At 42.4% G+C, this 17,817-nt stretch overlaps 1 protein-coding gene across 1 annotated transcript; it reads right to left on the minus strand.

Annotated features, from left to right (window-relative positions):
* Positions 1-3,544: 3,544 nt before the first annotated feature.
* Positions 3,545-17,658, minus strand: Mdh1 (malate dehydrogenase 1). Its single transcript, XM_038340105.1, has 9 exons — positions 17,505-17,658; positions 13,252-13,350; positions 12,532-12,628; positions 10,911-11,086; positions 9,783-9,905; positions 6,178-6,354; positions 5,597-5,710; positions 4,853-4,942; positions 3,545-3,874 (listed from the first exon to the last, which is right to left on the minus strand). The coding sequence occupies exons 1-9, from the start codon at positions 17,505-17,507 to the stop codon at positions 3,749-3,751; spliced, it is 1,005 nt and encodes a 334-aa protein (XP_038196033.1). The 5' UTR covers positions 17,508-17,658; the 3' UTR covers positions 3,545-3,748.
* Between the last annotated feature and the right edge of the window lie 159 nt (positions 17,659-17,817).

Genomic DNA, 17,817 nt, shown 5'->3' on the forward strand with positions numbered 1-17,817 from the left:
GGGAATGTTAATCTGAGTATTCCATTGCTGTAATAAATCACGTCCCCACAAATTCATTGCTATGTTAACCACATATGGTTTTAATATTCTTCCCTGTCCTTCTGGCCCTACACATTCAGCCCATCTAACATTCTGCTTTACCTGGGATAACGTTCCAGTCCCTAGAAACTGAACATTTACATCCTGAAGAGGCTAATTTAGATGCCAAGATTATGATTAAATTATTGTTATATCTGCAACTGTGTCTACCAGATGTTCAATAACAACGCCTTACTTAACTTTGGTCTTACCAAATCTGTTGCCCAAGTTGTAGAAGATGTGAGGCTGATTGCTATTGCGTAGAACAATAAAAGCAAAAAAAAAAAAGCAAAAACAAAAACAAACCAAAACAAAAGAACAATAAAAGCATGATTGGATTTCAAGGCAGCTACCTATTTTGTCAGAAGCCTGAGAAGAGGGTTAAGGGAGAGCCTTCCAGGTGAGAAAAAAAAAAACCTATCTGGTAGGGTAATGACTCCAGTCATGTGTAGCCCCAGCCTATGATGGTGGCCGTAATGTCACAGCAAATGATATTTTTCATGAATTTGTACCCTGAATGCTTGGTGCCAAATGTTGCATGAATAATATAAACCCAGAGATAGATTTTGGGGTTCAACCTGAAGATCAGAAAAGCAAAGCACCTAGCCACTGGCTTTTATCTCTATCTCAGACCAAAAATGGGCAATTCTGCCTCCACGAATCCTCAGATTGAGACTTGAGTTGAGACCTGTCTCCTCCTGTGTTATATTCCTTTCTAATGTTGGGATTAAAGGCATGCACTACCACCACTTGGCCTCTATGGATAACTAGCGTGGCTGCTCAGATTAAAGATGTGTGCAACCACTGCCTGGCCTATTTGGCTGACTAGTGTACCTGCTGGGATTAATAGTGTGTGTCACCACTCACTGCCTGACCTGTATGACTGAATAGTCTGACTACTTTGCACTGATCTTCAGGCAAGCTTTATTTATTAAAACACAAATAATATACCACTATAGGTACTCTGTTGCAAGAACAACAAGTACTCTTAAATGATGAACCATTTCTCCAGCCCCTAAATAGTCTTTTGTTGAGATTAGGATATTCCCTACTTGTGGGGACCCACAGATATGGGCCTGCTCTGCTTTGACTAAAGGTCTGAGAGTCTGAGTCTACTCCGTGCTCTTTCAAAGTTATTGACAGTAACTGTGGCAATAAACAAGATATCCTGACTTTGGGTGTGGTTAACTGGTGTTTTGAGTATTAAGATGGCCCATAGAGGTGGATCTGTTCCACCTTGACCAAAGGTCAGAGAATTCAAGCCTATTCTTGCTCCTTCAAGGAGATCATAGGAAGTTTTTGACCCAGGGAGTGACTGCCTACAGGATGCTTGGTCTAAGGTATGGTTGTTACAGGTCCTGTCTAAACAGCAGAGTACTTAACTAAGGATATAGTTATTTGATGTCTCAAATATTGAAGCGAGTGATTGCTGTTTGTCCTTTGTGCCATTTTAAAGCAGTCCTTCCTTTGTCTTCTTCCCCCCTCACTTTTGGATTGGGGTATATAAGAAAATATGGAAGATAAATGCAGGCACATTTCAGTATCCATTGAATTTCCCTCCAGATCTTATCCTGTGTTCCTGTCTTTTCTTTCGCACATCTGTTTTCTACCTGCCATTTCTCAATCGACATGCTTCCCTCCAAGCATGGACGAATAAGCCAGGCAGGACCTGACTGATATTGTCACCTGGATGCAGGCTATGACGCCTACTCTAAGTCACTCCACATTGTTTAAAGTGATGATTTCCCAAGCTGTACATTGCTCTGGCAGATTCTATTTCTCAAATGCTTTCGACACCATTTTGAGGACGGAGATTAACTCTGCAATTGGGTGGACACATGAGTGGCACCATCTACCCAGAACTGTGCACACAGCAGACGGACAAATGACATCACTGGGAGAGGAAAAGGGACTGTAGAGGCACATAGGTGCATTAGAACTGTATCAGGGAATCCACGCCCAAGAACTCATCAGCCATATGGAGTAACTCTCACCTGAACCACACAGACGTGAACACCTACCTATAGCACCGCCATGGTGATGACTCTCACTAGCCTTGTCTCCCGACCACCCTGGTTCAGCAAAGCTAGAAAGAGAACTGTCTGTTCTGGAGGCTTCAGCTTGGCTCCATCCCTGCTGTTGAACAGCCTACTTCATTGCTGACTGCTTCCTGTTTGCTCATGTGGACCTGCTGGCCATCTGTTGGTCCCTTTCTTCATCTGGACCTAGTCCTGCTCTTGCTGGACTCTGAGCTTTGCTTTCAAACCTGTGGCCTTCTGTGGTATGACTGCCACTGTAGCCCTTCTCAGGCTCCGTTTTATTTGTCTTTGGCTTTTCAGACCAATCTGAAAGTCTCCAAAATGCCTTGCATTTATATAAAAAGGTATTGTGCAGTCTTTACACCATATATAGAGATATTCAGCATGTGCTGTGTAATGTGTGACCCGAGAAGGTTAAAGTAAGGGACACAGCAATGGTTTATTCCTGAAGGGAGTGGACACGTGATTACCCTTGGGAAGTTGAGGTGTATTAGAAGACAGGGCTTTAAGGCCATGATCTGACCTTCTGCTGGGAGAGCAATCAGAAACAGTAGGTTAAAAACAGCATAACAGGGCCTTAAAGGGAAAGAGAGTCTTCCCTGTAAAACCTGGGGAGAAGCTTCATCAAGAGTCAGCATAGGGGGATGGACAGCTGCATGAAAGGAAAGGCAAGAGAGGTGGGGAGGCCCAAGAGACTTCAGCCAATTCTCATGAACAAGTCTGGCATTTATAAATTTTCAGGGGCAGGGAACTTTATATTATAGTGTGATTTAGTTTGGGATAGCACGGAGGAGCATAAGGTAGTCAAAGTATAGCGGAGAGAATTCTGATTTCTTCAGGCTTCAAGGTCTGATTTCCTAGAGTGATCACCGTCTTAAAGGGGTAAGCTGTAACTTACCCTAGCTATTATTAAGATTAGAATTCTCCTTGGCTGGAGGTGGGCGGATCCAGGATAGCTGGCTATTTGGCTGCCATGCCTGGTCAATAACTGAGGGACAACCAGCGACGTTTATGTTTCTCAGCAGAGCACTTCCCACACCTTCACTGGCCCCAGACACAAAGAGGAAAGACAATGCACTGTGTTCTCATGGAAAACGGACCACCTCGGAACCACTTTTCTCTTTTAGTATTATGTTTCTAATAACTTTACATCGCAAACATTAACACTGTGGTATTTATTGACCACCAAATTATCAGCAAAATATGAACCAACCTTTAAAGATTAAAAACTATAAACAACTTGTTTAAGTAATGAGATCATTCTGAAATAGATCCATTGGGCTTTCTTCATCTATGTAATGCTACTTTATAACATTTTCCATCTTTATTTTTTTTAACTGAATTAAAAAAGTCAAATTACAATCTGTTGGGGCAAACTGACTTTCTGAAGATACTAAATGATTAGCTAGAAATAGAAGCTGAGACACTTTCACTTGAATATACTTTTATTTAGATCAACACTTACAGCATGATAGACTTTCACAAATTACTACCACGAAGCACATAATATTTAAAATATGTTGCTGTTCACAACTTGAGTATAGCATTATTACTGTTTGGTACTAGGCTCAAAGACGACATTTTGATTCCTCAGCTTTGGGATGTTTACTGACGTCAATGTGATTGTCTAGTCATGCAGAGGAGAGAAATTCAAAAGCAGTTTCCTTTTCTTCTGCCAGTTCCTTTGCAGTCAGGTCCATTTTCTCACGCGAGAAATCATTAATAGGGAGGCCTTCAACAAACTTCCAGGACTTATTCTGTTAAGACGACAATTGCAAGAGATTCAAAGTTAGTGACCTTTCAGAAGCAACCAGCCTTGCTTCAAACGGTGTCTCAAAGCACACCCATTTTAAAGTCTAACTTGAAGAGCTAGTCAGATACCAGAGGCCACTTTTTAAAGTCACACTGGGGATGAAACCCAGCCAGAGCCTCCTGCATGCTAGGCAAGAGCTCTTCCAGAGCACATGGCCTAGAACCCAAGTCATGATTATTAATGAACCAAAAGCGCTTTAATGTGGGGAAGCGAATCTACCCCATACAAATGAGTATTCATGACATGTGCACCGCCATGTCAGGGACCCCAGTGCCTCCAGCCCACTGGAATGGCAAGGCCTTCCTCTGGTCCTAGCGCTGATATGGACAATGTGTGCACAAAGTATCAGCCACATCAGACACAGCTGCCTCTCCTGCCTGACTGCTCCCTACAGAGACCTCCACATTCCAGTCGGCCTCCTGTTCAGCTGTACGTACTAATGGCTGCGTTTCTGGGATACTGCTGGTGCAGCTTCATCGGAGTGCCCGACCCACCCAGTCCAAGCTTCCAATCAGAGTGCCCGACCCGCCCAGTCCAAGCTTCCAGAACATGTCTGTGATTTCTTCGTTCCCTCAGTTCAACCCCAGAGTCATGAGTACCACAACACTTGAGTTTAAAACTGAGTTTGAAAGAAATCCATAGAAAGTTATAATGAACTATGATTATAGTAAAAACAGTGTTCAGTACTCTGGGCTTATGAGAAAATAAGATCCTATTTATGAGTACAATACAGAGTTATTGCAAAAACAAAGTGTCTAGCATTAAGAGCTGAATCTTGCTTTCCAGATTAGTTTCAGTATTTAGCTAATGACTTGGCATTAGAAAGGAGTATCTACTTTAGGGATATATATCTATCCTATAAATATATAATGTGTGTGCGTGCGCTTGCATGTGCACGTGTTCCTCTTTCACGTCACCCCACCTTGATCACAACAGGGAACGAGTAGAGAAGGTCATCGGGAACACCATAGGAGTTGCCGTCAGAGATAACGCCCATCGACACGAACTCTCCCTGAAAAAGATTTACACTATCATGGCTCACAATGTAAACAAAGTTTACACAGTGAACTAATACACTACAATGGAAACAAGAGACCTCCTCGACTTCGTGCACAGCTGCGTGCAAGGAGCCAGAGCAACGCTGGCTCACACGCACCTTCTCTCTATTCCTGATCCTGTGCAGAGCCGGCCACAGCTTTACCACTCTTTAAGATTAGACAAACACTTTTTCTTTATGGGTATGTGTGTATCTGTGCAAGCACATGTGTGTGCAGGCCCCTTGGAGCTGGAGTTATAGGTGGTCGTGAGCTGCCTGACACAGGTTCTGGGAAGGAACTTGGGTCTTTTACAAGAGAGGCAAGCACTCCTAACTGCTGAGCCATCATCTCTCCAGCCCCAAACACCATCCTGATTTTATAGTTGAGAATGCGTTAGCCCAATCCAGGTTTAAGCAGAATGGCTTATCACATATAACTGCCTTTAACTCGTAATACCCTGTGTGATAAACGCCACGTAGCCGTTGACAACAGGCTTGGAAAGGTCAATGACATTTCTGGGCTCTTGGGCAGTCAAGGAAATGAACTGAAATGGCTTTAATTCATCTCTTCACATTCTAGCACTAAGGAACCAAACTGGAGGAACGGCCTGGACAACCAACAACCCTCACCTCTGGGGTTCCAAACCAGATGTCTCTGATGTGGTCAGAGATGGCTTTCGCGGCAGACATTGCGCTGGACAGCTTCCGAGCCTTGATGACAGCTGCACCGCGCTGTTGCACAGTCTGGGTGAGGGCACAGAGACAGCGTTATCTAAGCATGACAGCAAAATTCTCATCAGCTCCACGTTTACCCTGCGGCGAAACGTCGCCGCCGCCCCCATAGCTCACTGGGTTTCCTCCAATGCTAATCTTATTATCCTAATTCAGTTAACAGCCCTTGTGGAAAACAAAAGTAGAAATTTCTATAGAACATGTGACAAACCAAACACAGAGAACAGCTCTTGCTGTAAGCAAGCAAAACTAGACGGCTCAGTTTTTCTGATGAGGACAATAATCGACTGTTACACAACAGGTCTGATTAGGTGATGAAAACTGTCTTCTTGCATGACCAAAAAGAAGATATACAGTCCGCAGAGCAGACTGTGACACACAGCTGTCCTCGAGGGTCGCTCAAGGCCCCTGACCAGACGCTTAGCTAGCAGTGTGGTTTGTCTGTCTCTGACTGTTCAGACGGCTCAGGCTCTTCTTACCGTGATGAACTCTCCCTTGAGCCAGCTGTCATCTTTCAGGGCTTCATACACACCAACTTCCTTTCCTTGCAACTTCACCTTGGCATGATTGACATCTGGATACTGAGTTGATGAGTGATTTCCCCAGATAATGACATTCTTTACATCATCAGCAGTTACACCGAGTTTAAGAGCAATCTAGTTCAATTAAAAACAAACACATCAGTCAGACAATTATTTTTATTGCAAACTGTGACTTGTTTGAAGACAGAGGCCCTTAAGTAAAGGAAAAAAGCTTCTGAAAAAGCAAATTCAAGCTACACGAAATTAAAAAAAAAGGCAAATTTTATTGCTCAGCGATATCCTAAAGCACTTAATAGTGTCAACAACTATGAGCTTGAAGTATTACGATGTAGAATACCTGAGAGCAGAGAGCATCCTGTAATTCGTGATTAGATTATCAGCATAGTAAGTTTAAAAATATTGATCGACAGGTCATCAGATTCTTAATACATAAATATGAGCTCTGTTTTATTACTGTGTACATGAGAGGCTACCTTATCAACTAGGGTCAGATACTTTAGGTATATTCATCCTATTTTGATGAATTTTTGTTACATACAATATACAAATTAATTTTTAATTAATCTTAGAGATACTGATATAAGAAAGGGACTCACATTACCCAACTGTGGCTGTCCCTATTTTAGAGACTTGGGAACTAAATTGAGAAGGCTTCAGATGTGACTTATGACAGAATAGTCACATTCTGATAAACTCATCAGAAGCTAAAGCTATTCCAAGATGCAATGAATTTAAGACACAGAACATAATGAACACAGCTTAGCATACTTTGAACACACAGCATGTTAGGTGCAGGCTAGTTCTGCTCATGTAGTCTTTTTATAATAAAATATTTAATACATTTATGAATACTTATACTAATATTTATACCTTGGGTAAAAACTCTGAGGATACTAGAACTTAAGAGCTCTTGACCCCTTGAATATCAGCTTAAACTACTCCAGAACAATGAGGTCTAACTGCCTGCAGGCTTCTCCCAATGCAGGCCCCATAGGTCCCTAACGTCCTTTGGTCTCTCACTCCTCTGATCTCTTGATCAATAAAGGACAGATGTTCTGTGCCCAGCAGATGTTGCTTCTGAATGTCCGTCATGTCAGAACCAGTAAAATTAATACATACAAAGGATAACAGTTCTTGCTTCCTTAGGCGAACTTTCAAGTCTGTCATGTGGATCTGTTAAGTCTTTGTAACTCTCTTCTCCCTAAGAGCAGTGGACTGTCAAGTCATCTTGTGTGCGCGTACACACCATGCACGTACACACCTAGTGTTGGGTTTCACATACACAGGAGAGTTCAGAGGTGACAAATCAGTCAGGAGGAAACTGAAGCTTTTGTTTTTCAATAAATCATGGAGGACTTTTCATGATTCATGAAAGAAAATTTTACTTTGGGTTTAATTACTTCTCATTAAAATGCTTCTTCAGAAGCGTCTAGGGGCTTGAACTGTGCCAGACGGATAGATGGACAGATTGAAACCGCCTAGCCAAGGGCTTGTGAGTGACCAGAACTCCACTCCTGGTTCATTCATGACTTTTGCCCTAACAAGGGAATCTGTGTCATGCACTGGGACAAAGTGCCATTCTGTGATGGGAAGCAGAACCGTCCAACTTCCGCGTCTGCTAAGGCGGATCATGGAGGATGCTTATCGGTGCCATTTCACCTCTTTCTCTGTAGGAGCTAAGGAAGGCCAGTCCACATCTACAACCGCAGCACACTTCTCCTCCTGTATAACTGTCCTTCATGTCTAACTTGTCCTCTACTCTGCTCCAATCCCTTCCCAGCCACCACACTGCCTACAGCCCAAAGCATCTCACCAAATATTTAACAACTGTCTAAATTAACTGGGAAGTTGAAGAAGATATTTAGGGTATGAGTCTTTCAACTTTAGGCTATATACAGCTCTTAATAAAAACAGTAACAGCAACAAATCTTTACTGTGTTTTATTATGTAACAGTATCATGGTAAAGACAGTAAAATGCATTTAATTTTCTTAATACCACTGAATGGAACATATACAAGTGTTTAGTTTATATTCAGGTTAATCCAGAAGCTCCATCATGAGTTAGCTCAGTGACTTTGGGCAGGCTCCCTGAATCTCTCTGGGTCTCAGGTTTCTTATCCACAAAACAAGTACAATAAATGCCTTGCACAGTCACCACAAGAATTAAAAGCATTAATCTTGTAGTAAAGTTAACAAATGCAAATTAGTTTATCTTTGAGTGAATATTCCAGAGTTGAAAGAGTCAACTCTCAGTGTAAGACAGTTTTTTTTTTAAAAAATTTAACTATAAATTAGTATCATTTTCTGTTTAAAAAATAGTTTTCTTAATAAATAGCACAACTCCCAGAGAACTATATAGGAGCAACAACCTGTGGTGCAGCAGGAGGGACACAACAGGGCTAGGGAAGAAAGAGCGCCGTATCCTATAACTCCACCTCTCCTTCCTCTCCCTCACTGAGGACCAGAGGACATGCAGAAGCTAGCCTGAGTGAGCGGCTCAGCTCTCAGTGGCTGGAAAGCTATTGTTGATCTCCTAGTCACAGGTCCCTTTGCCATCTTCATCTAAGTCTCCAGGAAGTAAGGAATGATTTGATAATTTTAATAATTACATAAAAAATTTTAAAAGATTAAAATTAAATTAAAATCTAATTTCAATTGCCTAACTGCAGAGAAAAACGAAGCATAAACACCACTCAAACCTTTTGTTCTAGAAGTTTCACATTGACACGATTAAACTAATTGTGTGTCGTGGATTATTTCATTTGTGACTATATTTTTGTTTTTGTGTATATTTTTGTTTTTATATTCCAACCAAAATGTCCCCTTCTTCCTCTCCTCCCAGTCTTCCCCCTCTGCTCCCATCCACTCCTCCTCCTCCCATGGATATCAGCCTGCCATGGTATCTCTTCCGTTAAGGCTGGGTGAGGCACTCTGGTAGGAGGAAAGGGTCCCAAAAGCAGACAACAGAGTCAGAGACATGCCCTGTTCTCACTGTTAGGTATCTCATAAGATAATCAAGCCACACAACTGTCACATGTACGCAGAGAGCCTAGGTCAGTCCCATGCAGGCTCCCTGGTTGTCAGTTCAGTCTCTGTGAGCTCCTAAAAGCCCAGGTTAGTTGACTCCTTGAGTTTTCTTGTGGTACCCTTGACACCTCTGGACCCTAAAATCCTTCTTCCTCCTCTTCCACAGGATTCCCCAAGCTCTGCCAAACGTTTGGCTGTTTCCCTCAGTTGCTGGGGGAAGCCTTTCTGATTACATTGGGCTAGGCACCAATTGGTTCTCATTGGTGGGACCTGCCTCATAACTAATTTTTAACTACTATATCAAGGCAACATTAGTAACCGTACTGGATTATAATTGGTATGCAAACACAGATATATAAAATTGGTTCACAATTGGTTACTGAAGACAAAACTAAGGAGGTAGGCCAGCCTCTGGTCAACAAACGCACAAACCAACATTTAATTATTTTAAAATTGAGAGAAGACAAAGGTTTCAAAGCCTAAATCTTTACATTTTAAAAACCATTTTTCTTACCTGAGATTTTGCTCGGTTGTGGTCCAAGCGAGTCAGGCAACTGAAGTTCTCCTTGGGGATTGATGGGGCTGACTTGGAGGCCGTCAGGCAGTTTGTGTTCGCTGGGTTCCCCACAACAATGACCTAAGTGGGTAGGAGGCACAAGGACTCAGACCACGCACCCGTCTTAGAACTGGACTAGACATGTCTAACAGGCCCCTATATATCATATTTCTATGACATACAAGTCAGTTTCCAGCTGGCCATATCCACAATCCAAGGGAGACATCTTTATGTTTTACTATGGAGACAGATCATTCATCCATTTACCACAAAAAGCAAGAAATCTAAAGTTTCATCTCAGAATTTGAGTCATTCATAAATTTTTGTTTTTGTTTTTTGAGACAGGTCTCTGTCTATTCCTGACTATCTTCAAACTCACAGAGATCCACCTGCCTCAGCCTCCCGAGTACTGGGATTAAAGATATTTCTTAAACTGGTCCAATCCTAAGAGTCACCTGGGCTACCTGCTAAAATACAGATTATCTTCACTTTACACTCCTCTAAATCTAACGCGTCAAACACACACATACATCTCATCTTAACCCCTGTGCGCACCAACTGCCCGAGTATCCCAGTGTGTGAATACTTCCCCCAACAGACTTTTTTGCAGAGGTGAAATTGCATGTAAACAGAACCACAAATCCTGAGCAGGCCGGATTTTACCAGTCTAAAACCTCTGTAATCTTTTACCAAGAGACCTGTGTGTTCCTAATTCTTGTTAATGATTACAGAGAAAGGATAGTTATTTAAGATGAAATCTACAGAAAGCAAATATGTAGACAAGTATGAAGTATTATAAATGGGTCACTCGTGAAGAGTGATTTTGGAGCCAGGCGGTGGTGGCACATGACTTTAATCCTAGCATTCAAGAGGCAGAAGCGGATGGATCTCTGTGAGTTTGAGGCCAGCCTGGTCTACAGAGCAAGTTCCAGGACAGCCAGGACTGTTACACAGAGAAACCCTGTCTTGAAAAACAAAACAAAACAAAACAACAGCAACAAAAAACAAACATATACACACAACAATAAAAAAAAAAAAGAAAAAAAGAAAAAAGAAAAAAAACACGTAAAATATGCTGCTAGTCACCTTAACGGATTTCTTGGCGTATTTCTCCAAGGCAGCACCCTGGGCCTTGAAGATTTTCACGTTTGCTTTCAGGAGGTCTTTCCTCTCCATGCCTTCTCTCCTTGGCATGGAGCCCACAAGGACAGCCACATCAAGGTCTTTGAAGGCAACCTCTTCTTTGTCTGTTGCAATGATATCTGTGGACACGGCAAAAAACATACAGAGCGACTTAAATGCCCAAGTTTCCCTTTTCATATTAAACACACTTATTCTTTTAAACAGTGGTAAATATTTATTTTTATAGTTCACATTTATATACTTTTCAGAAGCCTTTAAAAAAGATAATATAAGCCGGGCGGTGGTGGCGCACGCCTTTAATCCCAGCACTCGGGAGGCAGAGGCAGGCGGATCTCTGTGAGTTCGAAGCCAGCCTGGTCTACAAGAGCTAGTTCCAGGACAGGCTCTAAAAAAGCTTCAGAGAAACCCTGTCTCGAAAAAAAAAAAAAAAAATATATATATATATATATATATATATATATATATATATATATATTCATTTAGCTCCCCAAGAACACAGGAGAAAGTCAATAATATTTTATATTTCCTACATCAATACTTACCTCAATTAAAATAGCTCTATAGTTTTTATCATTTACATAATTATATACGATGCAGAGTCTTTGGAAACAGCATTTTTTTTTTCCATTTATTACCACAGATAACACAAAAGAGAAACCAATTCACCTAGCTTTTAGACTGTAATTACTTCAAGGTTTAAGATATCAACTACAAATTGAAAATGTTTACTGGGGCATACTGTACCAGGGATAATGCTAAGGATTATATTCTATCAAATGTAATCTTCACACTTCACAGATGAAGAACTCAGGAATAAGGAAATGCTGCCACTGCGATAAGATAGGGAGGGTGGTCCAGAGTTCAACCAGAACGCCACAGTGTCAACCTGACAAACACATAGGACTTGTTTTTTTTGACCAAGGAACATGCAATGGTGCTTTGAGTGTAGTAAAAAGGCCACGACCGAGAGTCAGAATTTCTCTACACTAAGTCTTAGGCCAGTAAACACGTCAGTCAGGTTGCTGAGTCCCTAAATGGAGGAACATCAGAAGAAAAAAAGTGCCCATCTTCCTTTTCCAGCCACACAACCGAATGATCTGGATAGGGGAGTCTCTCTCCTAAGAAATGCCTGACTATGTTTCCTTCAAGGTGCACAATACTGTGGACAATCCCCGTCTCAATACCCGCGCTTGGCAGACGAAAGGGGACATATGTGAGGGACCAGCTAAGGCCTAGAGCAGCACACAGCCCTGCAGAACATCCTTGGAAATGGAAGCTCTCCTGTTATAGGATGCTACTACTCTAAATAGACTAAAGTAACAACACAATGCAAGCAACCTGGAGGGATAACCCTTGGGCATATTATACCTATGCGTAGATGGGGAGAAAGCAGGGCCTGACTTGCCACTGACTGCCTCTTGCTTTTGCACCTTTTTGTTCTTGGTATTCATGTTAAAATGTAGTGTAGTTCAAAAATAACAAAAAGTACTTTTGTGAAACAGTTTGATTGATGATATTTAATAATCTAAAAAGTTCATCTGTCTCCTCTGAGCTCCTTACTCACCTTTCAGGAGGGGAAGGGCACAGTCTTGCAGTTCCATCAGGACGCCGTCCAGAACCCCCATCATGGGGGTGATATCCAGCAGCACAAGAATGATAGGCTGCCAAAGAGCAAAGGCAGTGTTGGTGCTGGTCCGGCTCTCGCTCTCACACAAAGCCCTCCCTAGTTTTTGTTTATATATATTTAGCTTCCACTGATCAGTCAGTTATGGAAGGGAAATGCCAGAGCTTGCTTTTATTAGCAGTTATAGGTATGATTTCATTTTAGAAAAACTACAATATGTGAAATGAAGGGAAAACTCAACTATCTGTAGTTCAAGAGAAAGGATTAATACTTTAGAAAAGGATTTTAGTGTGCAGAAATCAGACTTGCTAGAATTGGGGGTGCCTGTTTTCTGCGGGGTAGATTTCTCGTCTGATTATTTGGGTTCAAAACAGCATCACTGGAGAGAAAGGGCAGATTCCACAACTCTCTCACAGGACTCCCCCTTGCCCACAGTTCCTCTCAGTGACACTGACTGTCACCTGCTGGTTGCACTAAGCTGAGGTGGAAGAACTCCGATCTTGTTGATTTCAGTGCCTGCAGGGGAACCTATAAACATCTCACTAGCTTCTACCTACAGCACAGGACTTATTACAATGTTGGGACTGCAGACTCTATTCGTTCATCGTTTGTAGCTACACACAGCATACTACAATGCCCAGGTTTATAGACAGGCCCTACCTGGTCTTTACCAAAGACAGATCCATTTCCAATACTGTACAACAGCGAGTACGCAATCTGACCAGCTGCTCCAGTCACAAGAACTCTGATTGGCTCCGACTGCAATGAGAAAGACCCAGTCACAGCTTATTAAAGTGTTAATAAGGCAACAGGTGCTTTAAAAGCAAGTATGAGATCGTCAAGTCTTCCTGACGAGCGGAGTAGACGCTAACTTATAGGCTTGTTTTCAGCAAAGACAGCACGTACAAATGAGCTACGCAACTTAGCAAGTGTGTCCTTCGCTGGCACACTTAGGAAAAGTGCAGAATTGGATTACTTATTACCTATGCAACTGTGTCCATCTTTGGGGGACATTTTGCCAAAAACTAGGCCCACAATGTCACATCCATATTATGAGGTGATACAAACCCTGGCAGGTCAGAGGAGCCTTACAAATCTTTATCATACAAATTCCGACTCCCACCTCATCAGAATCCTGCACACCAGGAGAAGGTGTAGCACCGACAAAAACTTTCCCTTTAAACCATAAAGGCTTAATAAAACAATCCCGCTTTGACTTAATTAACCCAAGAGCAAAAACAAGCCTGTACTTATTTAGAGGCAGGGTCTCCCTCTGTAGATCCGGCTGGCCTTGAACTTATAGAGACCCACCTGCCTCTGCCAACCCTCCCCCAATGCTGGCATTAAAGGAGTGCACCACTATGCTCAGTGTTAAGCCTTTATTTTAAAAACTATATTTATTTAAAGTATATGGGGTGGTGTACACATGACACAGCACTGTAGGGGTTGGTTTGTTCCTTCCGTTTTGTGGGTCCTGGGGGTTGAACTCAGGTCGTCAGACTTGGCAGCAAGTTCCCTTTACCCGCTGAGCCATCTTGCTGGTCCAAACCTTTAATTTTCTTTTCAAGGAGAAAATTATTAGTATCTGGACTATAATAAATTTTAGTATTAAATATTGTACTAAATCACGACAGCATAGCTGACAATCTGGTTTAAGGGGAAAAGTATGTTTAAAAGAAGAGAAACCATAAAGAAAGCACAACAGTTATATAATAGAAAAAAAAGTGCAGATCTCCAGGCTAAGAGCCTCTGAATAAAATAAGACACAGACTAAAATAACAACTGTATTCAAAATGACGGCTGAGTAATGGAAAAAGGCTTAGTGAATTTACAGAATGGAATCAAGATAAGCTCTTCCCTTCCTTGACAATGCTGAGCGCTGTACTGGTGCTCCGTGTTGCCCTGGTCCCTCCTCGCATGAAGAAATGACCCACTAAACACTTGATTTCTCTCTTTATTTACAGCAGCCTCTTCTAGGTGGGCCATCTGTCTGAGATAGAAAGCTGGGTGCCTGGAATCAACAGCACTCAGTAACTAGGTCCCCACAGATACAAATAAATAGAAAAGAAATTCAGGAAATAAGTATTAATTGTTAAAAAGACATAAATTTGATCATAGTAGATTTTACTTGCATTTCTTCCTCTAGATATATTAAATTTAATATTCACATAAGCCAATATTAATAAATATGCATCTATAATAGTATATACCTAATAAGGCATGTATCTATGTCCAAAACAAACTAATGTATGACTAGCACACATTATCCTATACGGTTACTTTCTGCCACACACAGCTCTACAGCATTGTGTTCTGAGAGATCATGATTAGGAGCCATTACTATTATATATATTACATATATTCCATCTAGTTATCTTTCTCTTTGAAGTTGAGAAATGAGAAGGGAGACGCTGCTTCCCTGTTCTGGGGCTTTGCCATTTCATCTTCCTCTCGTCTGATTCACTGCTGCATCTCAGCTGACAGAAGAACAGGTGCAAGCTGGGTAAGAAATGAGGGGGAGCCAGAAGGTGGCTGTGCACACCTTTCATCCCAGCACTAGGGAGGAGGTTATCCTAGTCTACAGAGAGAGTTCTAGAATAGCCAAGGTTGCACAGAGAAACCACCTTAAGAAAAAAAACCACCCCCAAACAAAACAAAAACAAATGAGAAAATGCCAACCACATCTATAAAGTTTAACCTTCCAGAAAGTCTAGTTAGAACAGAGTGATGTAGCCATTTATCAACAAGGGGTTCCCAGTATCACAGTCTGCAGTGAAGAGGTGGTGGCCACCCAAGCAACAGCTGATTCTACCTCCACAGGCTCCTTCTGTGTCTGGGCGCTGGGATCTTAAGGGCTCCCTTCGTATCTCCATGACGATGATGAAATAGGTAAGGGAAACACCAGTTTGGTTCTCTCTGCTCCCCTGAGACACTGCAGTTGGAAAGCAGGAGGGTAGGAAAGTCCCGCTGACTTCCCACAATGCAACAGTGCCCATGCAGGTTACTATTCTCTGCTCAGATATCTGGGCATTTTGCCCAGATCCAAAATGGAACGGCTTCTCTTTTTGGCAGGGCATTAATGACCTTCCTGGGGATGCAGGCTGTCTTAAAAATGTGCTACTTGACTGAAAAGCTTGAATTTTAGCAATAGCATCTCTCTCTTTACTTCCTAGCTTACAGGTATTATTGCAATACGAAAGAGGAGAAGCAGTGTCACTTAGAGTCCTCCAGGTGAATTCTTAGGTCACTCCCTTCTGGACAATGGCAAAGAGTTCCTCTAAAAATGCTTTTGATTGGCTTACAAAAAAAGACAGCTCTTTGTGAGACAGGGTCTCCCTCCACATTCCTGGCTGGCTGGAACTTGGTACACAGGGTAGGCTGGTTTTGAAATCCTAAGCGTTCCATGTGTCTCTGCCTCCCAAGACCTGCGGCTCAAGGACTGCACCACCACCCTGAGTGGAGCTCACTGCTTTTTTCTAAATCAGTAATTTGCCCACGTACTCTTCCCAGGAGGCAAGAAGGTTCTGAATCATGTGCGATTGCAACAGACAGACCTCTTCTCCCTGGACTGTCTCATGTCAGCTGGTGCAGATGTGACCTTCCAGGGGTTCTGTCGACTGTATAGGGAATGCAACACTATAATCAGGGGCCCTGGATCTCCATGACCTTGGGAAATCAATGACCTTGCCAGGATGTTTTAAGAGCAGACTTGCCAAATGCATACTACAGTCAAGGTAAAACGGGAAGAAGAGACACTGGGTGCAAATCTTGTGACCTTGAGAACTCACATTCTGGTCTCAAGAACTAAATTTTAGTATTTTAAGTGGGATCTTGACTAGGATGACTTTTTAAAAGGTTTTCATCTCGACCTAAAATTCTAAAGTCTGAAGTTCTTGGATAACTACCCCCGTTTTATGACTAAAACCACTATAGCAGAAACCGCTTAGGCCATAATTTAAATTACTACTCATGTGCCCAAACAACTAGGCAACAGTTACTGGGAATTAGCAGTTGTCCCCTTGGGGGCTCATAGAGGTTGAGACCTTTTGTCCTTGCTTTGAAACATGTCTTTTTGGGTTCTGCGAAATTTACAATTCTTCCAAATATTTTCTCACACTCCCCATCTTGAGATTAAAGGAGAAAAAGTATCATCAAAATATAAACTCTAAAGTACTGTAGCAATTTCCACTCTGGTGATAAATGTCACCTTCAAACAGCAAGCAGACTATTCCTACGTCAGAGTCTCTTCTCACCCCCCACCCCCTTCAGGCGGGACAAGACAGGAAGATTCAGCCATCTAGAGCTTCAACAAGATGGTTGCGTTACATAGGCAAGAAGGTATTCTGCAACGCATGACAGAATAGTAAAAAAAAAAAAAAAAAAAAAAAAATCCACCCAATTGTTTCTAAAGAGTCCTAGCATTACAAAAGAAGATCAAGAATAGATTTTCTGTAACATTTTTTCCTTTGAAATTAGATATGGCGAATACATGTCTCCTGAAAACTGGGATCGTAACCTAGAGCACTACTTAACCTCAATATCATAGGCCTACTCCTTCCAAGAGCTTAAGAGGCAAAATAGAGGTTAGGACCCAGTTCTTTCCCTCCAACCAAATCTCATCCCCGTCAAATCCTTTAACGTCCTTCAGAGAAAATTTTGTCCCTCAGCCATGCGTCAGGATTGAGACGCATCTCTCCAAGGACAGCGACTTCTCTAGAGTCCTTTTAAGAGACCCTAAATGGAAGCGAACCCCTTTCCAATTACTGGGTTACTGCGACAGTCCGGAGGATGAGTCGGGTTTTGCAAACGGTGCAAAAGACAGCGCCTGGCATTAGGGTTTTTCTAAAGGGCGTCAAGGCCAGGCTGCGGCCGAGAGGCCAGAGCTGCTGCAGGATCCGGGAGCCCACACTCACCATTATTGAGAATTGCGACGATGATTTCTGCACCTGCAAAGCTGTCTCCAGGAGTCAGGTCACCTCTACAGCAGAACCGTTTCTGGGAGAGAGAGCTGTGCTGACCAGGAAAGGTTCGGCAGGTTTTCCCCGCACTTTCTGGGAAGTGTAGTTCATTCGGAGGATCTCTGGCCACCACCTCCGTGCATCCCTGCCAGTGAGAAACTACAATTCCCGAAAGCCCCTTCCTTCGGCTCGCTTCGCGGATTGCAAAGTAGTCCCCGGGTTTGAGCCTCTGTGATTGGAGGACGTCCGTGAGCGGAGGGTTTGCGCT

Source organism: Arvicola amphibius, chromosome 1 (genome assembly GCF_903992535.2).
Source record: "Arvicola amphibius chromosome 1, mArvAmp1.2, whole genome shotgun sequence".
Taxonomy (NCBI): Eukaryota; Metazoa; Chordata; class Mammalia; order Rodentia; family Cricetidae; genus Arvicola; species Arvicola amphibius.